We start from the raw sequence: 12731 nt of genomic DNA, 5'->3' as shown, positions 1-12731 counted from the left end.
ATTTTTTATAATTTCGCATTAACAATTTGGAATTTGAATTCCTATATCTTTATTTACAAATCGGTAAGTCATCATTTTCATTTATACCGTATTTACAACAATTGAATAATTAGAATATGAAACCTTATTTAATACTTTAAAATTAATTTTCTAGTTCACTAAATGAAATACCACTTCGTAACTGGCTTGCAATAATATTTAAAGAAAACAGATCCTGACCACTCAAATACCGATGTTAATAAATTTTAAATAGTTGCCATTTTTGCTACGGTGGTCTATTTGAGATGAAACTTGTGGCTACTTACTCAGAAATAAAAGGCCTTTAAAATGAGGTGTCATTTACCACAGGCTTCCACAAGAACTTTTTACTGCATCCTCCTCAGGGTGTCCCCTATTACAATTACATAAGGCACCAAAAGATAGGTAAAACCATAATATACTTATACACAAAATCTCAATTTTTTTCTTTAACCACTCGACAGATAAAATAAGGTTCCACACATTTTCAACACCCTGTATATCTGTTATAATTTTTATTTCATTAGCCTCAGGAGGAGGCTTTCCCAAGTATCTTACCTGGAAGGGAGGATATAAGGATTTATCTCCCTCTCCAATATCTCGAGATGTATAATATATTATACAGCCCAACCTTCTCCTACTGTGGTATTAATTGACTAACTAAGCAAGTTGTAATTGTTTCTTTTTTGTACGCACACATATATTATTTTATAAGAAACTAAATTAGAGTGTAATTAAAATGTATGTTTGATTGACAAATTGCCGTTGATAGAGCCCTCTCAAATTAAAATGACAAGTGTTTACACTATGTTAAATTTGTCAAACACCATTCAAGGTACTTCAACTAATTATTGCTTGTAAAAAGAAACAACAAAGTCAAGGCAGACAAGTTTTCATACACTAACCTGTAATTATGAACAGTTATTATCACAGTATTAGTTCACCACTAACGGTTAAGCTTGGTGTAGGTTTATTATGATGTTAAACAGACGATTGGAAAACATGCATGGAAATATGTTTTGGAGTCTTAGAGAGAATATACCAAAACAGCAAGACTTATACAAGTAAGCAAGCAATGACTTTAATAGTCCATTTTCTTTATCTGATCTCTTAATTTTTAACTGAAAAGTACTTTTATATTTTTTGAAACTAAATGTCCAAGTGTCAATTGCATATGAGTGTTAATTAATAGTTTATCACATAAATGTTGTATATATATATATATCTCATGAATATATATAATAGAAAAATAACCTAAAACCTAATTGAATCCAAATACTACGACAAAAAATACTGGACTTTAATATAAGTGGTGATCTGAACTTTCATTAATGATCTAGACTCCGAAACTTAAGAGCCTTGTCATGAGTTAAATATGCGTAATTAAAAAAAAATGCATGTTGTCATTTTGAACTGATTTCAATAACAATTAAAAAAATTTTTTAGTTGCCTCTGGTTTTGAATAGATAATGTAATGTCTTCTTAATTTTTTTAAGCAAAAGGGTATCTATTTTCTAAATACCTTTATTAATATTTGTATTAATATATTTTGAGCAGAGCACTAATTTCTTACCGTCCTCAACATCCTAACAAGATGGGATTGAATTTAAATTTATTTATTTCAATTTTGTTGACTTTGTTTATTATTCTCTCCCCCTTACACACCACGATAACATGTACCAGACATAAATAGTTTATAAACTCTGTAACATCAGTATTACGCAATCGATGGTAAACAAACAGAACTTCTTCCCATAGTATTTAAGTATATTGATGTGCTGAATGCATAGTTTTATTACGGCCTAAAACATGTATTACTAATATTTTCCAATATATATTTATTAATTTGTAGTAATTTTTACAGCAATGACATTCCTTTGCAAAGTATGAAAACAAGAGAAATTTCAAGATGGAAATTTGCCAGTGTATGGCTGCGAAATCATCGGTCACGACCCAAGGTTATAAACGCTAAACCGAAAACTGCTTGGCTAAGTCAAACATCCGCACAGTGAGTACATATTAATTTATATTTGGTCATTATTAGAATCCAGATTGCAATAAATAGGGGACACACATGCTTGTCTCGCTAACAAATTCCAGCTCATTGTTCTTGCTATTTTCCTGTCTTCGAATTGCTTTACCAATCAGTGTAAAGTTAAAGTTAATGAATCTGAAAATAAAGATTTGTTGACAATATTATTTTAAAGTGTCAGAAATTTCTTAGTCAAAGAGATCAAATAATAAAACATTAATTGATTCTTCACGAGCAGTGAGTATGTTATTCACTCAAACGCCTGGAAGGGTTAAATTTAACACTAACATTTTATGAGAATTCAATTTTTAAAGATGCTAAAAAATAGTGATTAAGTGATTTTATTGAACAATTTTATGGTTGCAATGAAGATAATTTTATAACAGTGGACTATCCATAATTGGTTTAATGTTTTCAATTTGATTCATTACATGTGCTATGTGCTAATGGTAGCTCATTAATATATGTATAAGAATAAAATATTGGAATTGGCGTTATTAAAAAAAAGATGGGTTTAACTTTGGCTTTAGAACTTATAATCCTTCAAAGTAGTTCCTCATGATGATGCTACACACTTCATCCAGCACTGTGATTTTTGGAAACAAAAAATCACAAGGAGCAATATCAGACGAGTAGGGGGTCTGTTGGAAATGTGTAATTTGATGTGTAGCAAAAAACTGCTGTACAAGTTGTAACTTGTGAGCTGAAGTATTATCATGATGGAGTTGTCAATTTCCACTACGATGCAACTTCATAAATTGCAGGTCTTTGAAAAAGTCTTCTATCAATAAATGCATCTTATAACCAACATAACACTTCACATTAGTATTCTTTAGTTTGATCCATTGGAGTAAATTTGTATGTACAATATATGATATGACGAGATATGATCCAAATTTGGATTCTATAGCGTATTTATAATGTTTTGATTTAAAGATTTCTTTTTTTCTTCAATAATTGGTTTTAAACTGATATTTTTTGAAGATCCAAAGATTTTTCTAGTTCAACTAGTTCATTTTGTTTATTTTTTTAGCTCACTAGTTATCCATTTTTGGGTTTTATAAGGTCTTTCTTTAACTGATACTTTAGGACAACTTATATCAAAGTAATAAAGAAATGTATTGTGAAAGACATCATATTAGTTTTCTATTGAGGCCTGATAAACATCTAAACATTCTTCAGCCTCAAGATATCTATTAAGTAACTCAAAGTTAGAATTATCAAACTTTCTACATCATTTTTTAATGTTATTTTTACTATTATTATGCACATCTAGTATCTTAAAAAATTGAGCATCATGATCAGAAATTTGTGTTATTATACCTCCAGGAAATATTTTTCTATTGTTTATATTTGTAATAAAGTTGTCAATGGCCGTTTCAGTTTTGATATTTACTCTAGTTGGAAAATTTATTTTATAGTTCATGTTGTACATTTTTAATATATTACAGAACTTAAAATATATGTTATCTTTTCTTAACACATTAATGTTGAAATCTCCAGTTACAGCAACATTGACAAATCTACTGCACAGTACATCCAAGAGAATTTCTAATTTATCTAAAAATGAGTGCAAATAACAATACATGGGAGAACGATAGACACAGGTCAATACAAAAGAATAATCCTCCATCACAAACTCTGTAATACAACATTCAAATTCCTTTTCTGTTATTATTTCTTGCACATCAGGAATCAAGACCACTTTGCTAGTAATATTTTTCTGAGCTAAAATCATAACCCCACCACCCGAAGCTATAGAACGGGAAAGGTGTGACCTCAATGTATAATTTTCTATGTTAAGGTACACTAAATCCATTTCACTCATTTGTGCTCAGATAGTGCAGTTATGTCAGGTTTAATTTTCTCTAAATTTACTTGCAATTGGTCAACACGAGATGGAAGGTGTTGGATGTTATGGTGCATAATTAGAATACTTTTTCGAATGTTTATTTTATTTCTAGTATTTAAAAACATTTTCTTTATTGAGTTGAATTTTTTGGATTTTTCTTGTATATTTTGGTCCTGTAATCCTAAAGTGCAAGAATGACTACAACATGGTATAATACAGTTAAGAATAGTTTCACAAGCATTGTTCATGGATTCCTTACATAGTTGGACTGGTTTTCTAAAAAAAATATTATTAGAGCTATCATTATTATAATTTTCACTAACAGACACAAAATCAGGGGGGTGGATTGATACAACTTCAAAACACCGTACTTCACACTCAGACAGGGTAGGAGCCATATGATTCTGGTATCCTCGGCTGACCTGAGAAGCAGAATAACCATCCATGCTCAGTTTCCTCCACAGGTTTGACCAAGAGTGCCAGCAGGTAGTGCTCTCATCATGTTGATGTTGTAGTATGAATATGGATTTTCCAACCCTTCAACTGGCTGAAGGTACTCATCACATCTTACTTCAACAGAATTGTTTAAAGAAACGTTATTTTTTTATATTGTCCAGTAATAGCTTTAATAATGATCCATGCTACTTTTGATTTTCCTATTTTGTTTAAGTGGAGTCCATGTTTAGTAAAATGTTGTCTTTGCAAATAGTTTAAATTAATTTGGAACACATTGTCCAGCCTAGCCACTAGTTCTGTGATGTAGTTATTCAGCATTCTCAGCTCACTATTTGTAGGCCCGTCTATAGGCTGATCGTATCTAGCAGGAATGGTTGCCATAAATACTGGTCTACTTTCACTTATAAGATTAAGTTTTTCTTCTAAATTCTCATACACTTCATGGAGATTGTTGTCAATGCTGTTGTTCGTGCCCCCCGCAGAACGAGGGGTTTATTATCATCCTCATTTAGTACTGATTTAGTATTATTGAGTCTGTAATGTGTATCAGTGTAGCATTGGCTTGAATGTAGCTGAAAGCTCTAACTTGACCACAACTTAATTCTTTGATTTTATGCTGGATACTGGTGCCTTGACTATCCGAACATATTGTTACATTAACTTTTGGGTATATAGGCTTTACCCTGTTTCCCTTATGATTTCTTTAGTCTTTATGGGATTTGGTTACAAAAACCATCCCACCACTGACTCTATTTATTTTACCTGTAACTGGAGCTGTCGAGTCATACGTATTTACTTATTCATTAAGTGTGCTTAACATTTCATATCTATTTTTTGTTGGAATTATGAAATCAAATTGGGCAGCATTGGAATGTTTCAAAGTGCCGCGGTTCAAATTATTGTTAATGTGTACCATTGACCAAGAATGCTGGTTATTATTCTCAGTCACTGTAACATTTTGTTGACTTGTGTGATTTTTTCCTGTGTTTGAGTATTGGTTTTATACTGAGTAGTTTTACAGATCTCTTTTCCATTTGAGTTGTTGTAACAAATCTGCAATGGCTTTTATACCAATTTTGTTCAAAAATTTGTTGAAAGTTCTCAATTGTTTGTAGTAAGTCAACGAATATATTTTATACTACTGTAACATGTATAACTGATATCTGTTTTTAATCTAAAATACTAAAATGTTTACATAGCATTTAAGCAAGTCTAAAATTTTTCACAAACTTGACCAAATGTTTCAAGTTGAATATTCTACTATAAGTTCAAAAGAGCCAACTGAAAATTCATCTTCCTGGGTCAGTGGTATTGATTTCCAATTTTTTAAGTTTATGGCTCTCCTGCATTATTCATGAACATAACCTAGAATGTTCAAACGAACTTTTGGTGAAAAGTCTGGACAAAGATTCTTAACATACAGACAGACGACTCAGATGATGATTACGGTGTGGTTGTAATATTTTTATGGACATTTAATGGATCAAAATATATTTTTTCCTTAGATAAGTGAACACAGATTACAAATACAACATCTACAGGTTGAAAATATTTATTTAAATTCTGTGAGGGTGAGTAGGACAAGGAAATTATTGGACTATTATGATGCTTACGATATGATATATAATTTATGTGGTGCACAATACGGCATTGTGAAACGCGTGCTTATATAAATTAAAACAGAATTTAAGCCTACAATAAAATGCCTACTGTTAAAAAGTACTGTGTGGAAAAATTTACTATAGGATATGTTTCCATATGAAAGGGAATTAGGTAGTCAGTTGACCTAATATAAAATGTTATAAATCTGATAAGGACTTACTTTTTAGTTGTGTTTCAAGTTCATGGGTTTAATCTGTTCGATTAATGTACAACATTGTTAAACATGGCCTTTCAAAATTAAGAGTTTCATCATCAGGTGACTCCAAAAAATAAACCATATTGGAAAGTATTGTTTTATTAACATTTAAGACTTTAAAAATTGTTTCCGATTGCTCCAAGAGTCTTTAACATTGTTAAAGCTAAAAATTTCAAACTACAAAAGAATTACAAGCTAAATATATATTTACTAAAAATCAACAAATTATTGAAGATGCATATTACCCATACAACTAAGAACACAAGAAGTACAGAGCTAGAATTTAAGACTTGACTCACTTTCTTAGTGGAGGGACAAGAGGGCAACTGGAAATAGAAAGCATTGATTTAATAGGCAACTTCTGTCTTTGTTACTCAAAATGTCTGAGACATCAATTATACAAGCAAGAGATTACAACTACAAGTAACTCAGATCTGTTCAGGAAAATATTTAATTATCGTTTTGTTGTCTGCCTACACTGCCAAGCGCAAGACGGATGTTTGTTTATCAGAAGACTGTTTGTAGAACTTGATGAGTCAACCGGACACACGACCATATGAGGGAGAGAGGGAAAAGCCTATCTGCTCAGTTCTGACCGCCACTCGCTATGGTGGACGTGTTCCGATTCTTTTCTCTGTTAACTACTTGTATGTACAGTTGTAGTCTAGTAAATTCCTGTTTCTAAACAATGACAACAAAACCCAAAAATGTTGTTGTAACGAGGGAAAAACAGCTCGAAGCTTTGGGATGAATTAATAAAGAAGAAGAATTTTGTTTTAGGATGATCTCTAAAGACAGTTTCGGTGCAAAGCAAAGAAAGCTGAAAATGAATCGCTAGATGAAGCTTGTTCGTTTGGCTTTGTTACTAAAAATAGTAGTGAAAGAGAACGAGGTTTACGACTGTCAGGTCCCATTGTACAGCAAAACTTTTTTTTAGTTTGAATAAGCATTTGCTGGATGTTGATTCAAATTTTACTGCCAGTTAAGGATGGTACGATAGGTGGAAAAAACACGATGCACCAATTTACTGTAAATAGCGAAAGCTTGTCTGGCAATGTTGAAGCAGCCGATAAATCCAAGAAAGTTTGATAATTTTGTAAATTCAAGAAAGAGTTTGAAGATTTAGTAAAGAAATAGAATTTATCAGCAGATCAAATTTATAATGCAGACGAGACCGATTTATTTTATTGCATGTTACCTAGCAAAGCGTTGGCTATGAAAATTGATGAGTCAGTAAAAGGGTTCAAAAAAAGGAAGGATCACCTTACCATAATGCCTTGTAGCTATGTGTCAGGCTACCATAAATTTTTGCTACATTTAATAGGGAAATTAAAAAACCTCAGAGCACTAAATAATGTAAATTGTGTCATCACCAGTAATGTATCGATCCCAAAAGTGTGCCTGGGTAGACAGTGTGATTTTTAAAGAATGGTTCTTTGAGTGTTAAGTTCCTGGTGTCACAAAATATTTAAAGGAGCATGGTTTGCCTATCAAAGCTGTCCTGCTTGTTGACAATGCCCCTACACACCCTGCTGCAAAATCACTTGTCTAAAAAGGGACATCACAGTTAAATGTTTTCTGCCTAATGTAACTGCGCTGATTCAGCCAATGGATCATGATGTTAGAAACCATCAAGTAAGTCTACAGTTCGAGGACCTTAGCTGAGCGCGTGACCTTGAGTGTGTGGTGATAGGCGGGAGGGGTGGCGGGGTAGCATTATGCGCTGCGTCCCGAAAACATTTCCTGTGACTCATGGGTAAAACCCTCCTTTCAGGAATCGTATTGGCCCAAATAACTCATCACACACGCTACAATCAGTCTGTTTTTTGACAGTACTGATTGTGGTGGAATGAAATAATAAAAGAATACCAAATCATAAGCAATAATACGACTTATCCTGATTTTTCAGTTGTTGTTGTGTTTTTTAACGTGTCTTTGAAAATAAGGTATTTGTCGATACTAATCTGCAAATCGAAATCGTGAGTTTAAAGTCGTTAAAGAGATTGTTGCGCCTTCATCTCAGCGGCTAGCACGTAAACGCAACCCGCCACACAGATAGCGTTTATTTGTTGAAAGGGTAGTATTAGGGCACTACGAGCACAGCTAAATTCCTCCAACTGTACAGGCAGCACATGTTAGGCCAGCTAATTGAAAGGGAAGAACGGGCTGTGGTATATATTCTTAAATGATTATCAAAACAGTTTTGTACATGGTATCCGAGTCATGAGAACAAGTTGTCAAAAGCACTCTGATAAAGTCATGGAAGAAGCTATGGACTAATGTGTGTGATTTGCCAAAGAACCAGATTGAAGCTATAGGGAGAGAAACTGAAAACAGAGTGCAGCCTCAGGAGTTATTAGGCATATTTCAAACCGCCAATGGATGCTAAGACATTGACATTAATGATATTGATAGTGGTTGGAAGCTGACAACGACCGAGGCTATGGTATTCTTACTGATGACCAAATCACATGTATTACGACTTGTCGCACTAAAGATGCTAATAAAAAAGGGAATACTGGCACAGAAAACATTTAAAAATTATGCTTTACAAGCCGTACAGAAAGAGCATCTTATTTCAGCAAGCGAATGGTTAATTTTTAGCAACAAGAAGAGACAACACCAGCTGAGCTTCTCATGTTGAAAAGAATGTGTGTCTACACGGCATGGAAACTACGTTCAAAGCTGACACAACTCAAATTAAAAAAATTCTTTCCAAAAAGTTAAACTGTAAGTATGTATTAAACTTTATCATGATGCATATTGTAAGTGTTTTTTACAATACAATAAAAAAATATTGTATTGTTTGTACACGTTGTTCTTTATGTTTTCAAGATTCTCTGTTTTACCTGGATTTTTGTTATGTCAGATTGGCTGGGTCTTGGCTAGTCCGACTTAACAAGGTTGCCCTGTAATTAACAAAGAAAATTTCCATGGGGTAGAAGGAACAGGAAAAACCAGATTAGAAAGACTAAGAAAAGATTTGTAGTGTGCTGGTATTTATAACAAAGTTTGACCTTTTCTTTACTGACATCGGTGAAGTCATCACGTCACTTACTAAATTGCTGAGTAATAAGTGTTCAGTTCCTACCTACATCAGAGTTCTTAACTTACATATCTATAACTATATTCTTTTTTATACAACTTTGAGCAGAGTTCAAAAGTTCAAGGAGTGAGCATGTCAGCCAATATTAGCCATTGGGAAAAAAGATATATATATATATATATATATATATATATATATATCTCATGTATTCAACAGCCAGTTATTCTTGTAGTTCCTGTTTTGAGAGGATTTAAAGAGTTTCAATCGACTCAAGCATGATAATACGATGTAATAAAATCGTTACCTAGATGTGTCCGTTGAAGTTTAAAATTACATTTTAAGCTTCCCCTACTTCATACAAGATCTGCTGCAGTACAAGTTGATAAGTAGAGCTTGGACTGTCCTGAACCCTTGGGACTTCTGGTCTTTCACATACCAAGAAGCACCGACTCTTTTTTGTACATTCGTTTCTACATACTAATACTTTTATCTGAGTTTATATCATGCACAATAAATGAATTTAAAACACAATATATACTATACCATTTGCCATTGTCAAATACTATGTAATGTTATTTTTATTTTGTTGTTAAGTAAATTATTTGTTTGTATATACTGTTAACCTATATTGCTATTTTACTGCTCTTATTATACCTATTTATTATTATTTGTAACTACTTACTCTATCGTTACATATGTTCAATCATCATCCTATTACTAACATTGTGCTTAAAAACTACTAGGATATTATTGTTAACTATATATTTTTTATTTTTATTGTCAGTACTTGCATTTTCACAAGTTTATTACTTATTGTATTCCCGACACCTTAGTGAAATTTGTATTTTACCTGCTAAAAAAACTGTATGGATAAAATAAAGCTATCATGGAAAAGAGCTTTCAATCCAACTATGCCCGACCTTTCAATGAATACTTTATTGAAGAAAAACACGGATACCGACAAAACTTGAACTAATCGTAATAAAGAAACTAAAATAAAGATTAATAAAAAAAATTACTGTCAGATTTTGTGCAGAAATCAAACGAACCATTTTATTTATATACTTGTAAATGCATAGATTTAAATGCTTACATATGTATGTTCCCCATTTAGAACATACAGTGAGATTTTGACGGATCAAAAAAGAGTTTGTGAGATGATAGAATCTTATGCGGTCAGTTTCAGAATAACAGATTGATCAGAAAATCATAAGTGGGAGGACAGGAAACAAAAAAGCTTGCATTAAAACAAAGAAAGTTACTTAGTTCCATCACAGATAGATTCTTTAATGAATTTGCAAATCAAATTAATGATGCTAATAACCCTTCTGAAACTTCAACAAACAAGTAAACTAGATTACAATAAGTGCTTGTGCTAGATTTGTAGTAGATTTGATATTTGAGATAGGCCAGCAGCAGCTTTAGTGTCAACACTTAATTTATGCAAAGATCAATGCTGGATATTCTTCACATATTGCAGTTGACAAAATAAAATGAAACATGAAATGAAAAACATTTGTAATTTGAAGAACAATTGCAATGAAAATACCGCTATACACGTTATAACTTTTGATTGAAGAACTGATCAAACCTCATATATTGACAAGTAAAGATCGTAAAAAACTCTAGCTAGAATGACAAGACCACTTATCACTTATAGAGGAGTCTTGTTATAAATATATAGTTATGTAGTAAGGCCTTGTTAGGAAAACTTGTAAATAACTCAGTTAATGAGCAAGTCTGTAAACACTACAATTTGTCTGAATTTGTGTTGGATGTCCAATAAATACAAGCATACACAATGGGATAATAATTTTAGCTCTTAAGATTACTCTGCCAATGCCATGATGTTTTCCGGTTAACACAACATCCAAACATTGCTTGAATAATTATATTCTTGAAATATTTCACCCTCTCTGTCGAGAGCCATCTAGTCAACAGACATTAAACCGAAACTGGTAAAAGAAGCATTTGTCAGTAAGGGTGAGTTGAAAGGAGATTTATCGTGTTTGGCTGAAGCTTAATTAACAACAACGAGCTATGATTAAAATGGGTCTTTATTACAGGCTGCCAGCTTTGCAACAATTTCATGCTATCTTTTAATGTTTTTTCTCTTTTTTTACTATACTTGGGTTTGTAGTATTGTAGGGATACATTATATTGTAGGGAATTTTACTTTTGTCTATTTGTTAACAAATATTAATAGAAAATAAATTCGTTTACTATTAAAAAAAAATAAAAACAATATTTTTAAACTATATAAAATTGAACACATTATTGGCTATCTTGGAAGAAACCAAACTTTTTTATTACTAATTTGAAGGGTTAAAAGTTAAAATTGAAAAGAAGAATGTGCAACATTCCTAATATTATAAAGTATTTTGGACGAATTATTTTTAAAAGGCTTGTAGCTTGTGAAAATTAGGACTAGCAGGAGTGAATTATAACATTGCTGCAGGTGTACGGTTAAGAATAAAAACTGTTATGTGCATATTGTAGTTCCTCTAAACATAATGACATTTGTATGTTCAAGATCAAATGATAAGTTGGGGATGCACTACAGTATACGCAACATACTTGCTATGGGTGCAGTATTGGGAGCATTCCCTGTCTGCAACATCAACAGTGCCAGCACTAAGGCGCTTCGGTTTCGCTGGACCTCCTGGGTTACATTATACTCACTGTTGCTACTCCTGGCACTGGTGGCAGTCGAGATCGTATCCATTGACTACACTATACAACATCTCAACCAAATCAGCCTCACTGTTGCGGGTCAGTAGTGGACAGCATTTTATGAATATTTTGACTTGTTTCTTGTTGCTTATATGATAATCTTGTTAAATACCCTGGTGTGAAATTCGTTAAGAGAGGGAATGTTTGTTAATCTAAACATTGCAAGTAAATTCTTGATATCAAACCCTTTTGGATGAAGGTTTACAATTCCAATCGTATCTACTCATATCAGTTTAAATAGTTAAAACAAGGTGGCCACTCAAAACCTCTTTTCAAATTCCCGGGTTTTCCGGTCGAAAATGTTCGATCATATAGTCTATTTTCAAACCAAATAGACAACTGTAATACTGTATTTAACCCTTACGCCAAGTGCAACGATGACGTTGTATCGTCACTAGCAGTATTTGCAAGAAATGCCACAAAGCTACGGTGCTCTAGAATTTCGTCGCTAACGATATGCGAGAAATTCGGTGACGACTTACCGCTATCACCTATTTTAAGCTCCTTAGTTTTTATCTGTATCTTTCGATGTGTCAACATATTATTGTGTATACCTAATGACTTTCCTTTCTGTGATGCTTAGAAAATACATGTATCCAATTCGGAAATACAAAGATAACAAATAAATACCAACTCAGCGCTACCGTGGGGCCAGACTGCAGCCCAGTATTGCAGGTCAGAGGTCTAGCGGTGGACAAACTTTCGGTACGAGACAATGATTTCGCCAGTACACAAT

At 32.7% G+C, this 12731-nt stretch overlaps 2 protein-coding genes across 3 annotated transcripts in view; one reads left to right on the top strand and one right to left on the bottom strand.

The window, feature by feature from the left end:
• The window catches only part of LOC124359276, a 57535-nt gene that overhangs the window by 28424 nt on the left and 16380 nt on the right, over window positions 1–12731 (bottom strand). The window contains exon 3 of one of the 2 annotated variants that reach the window (XM_046811893.1): window positions 3317–4472. The exons of the other annotated variant lie outside the window; for it this stretch is intronic. Within the exon in view, the coding sequence (XP_046667849.1) occupies window positions 4351–4472 (122 nt within the window). The 3' untranslated portion in view covers window positions 3317–4350. Of the gene's footprint in view, window positions 1–3316; window positions 4473–12731 lie in introns of those variants that run through there. 2 annotated transcript variants of the gene reach the window in all.
• Window positions 1718–12731, top strand: part of LOC124359277 (gustatory receptor for sugar taste 64f-like) — a 55265-nt gene continuing 44251 nt past the window's right edge. The window contains exons 1-2 of the mRNA XM_046811894.1: window positions 1718–2026; window positions 11796–12034. Coding sequence (XP_046667850.1) covers window positions 1905–2026; window positions 11796–12034 — 361 coding nt within the window. The 5' untranslated portion in view covers window positions 1718–1904. The remainder of the gene's footprint in view (window positions 2027–11795; window positions 12035–12731) is intronic.

The sequence above is a fragment of the Homalodisca vitripennis genome, chromosome 4, assembly GCF_021130785.1.
Source record: "Homalodisca vitripennis isolate AUS2020 chromosome 4, UT_GWSS_2.1, whole genome shotgun sequence".
Classification (NCBI taxonomy): Eukaryota; Metazoa; Arthropoda; class Insecta; order Hemiptera; family Cicadellidae; genus Homalodisca; species Homalodisca vitripennis.
The sequence above is the reverse complement of the archived record's forward strand: the minus strand, read 5'-3'. Positions and strand labels throughout refer to the sequence as shown.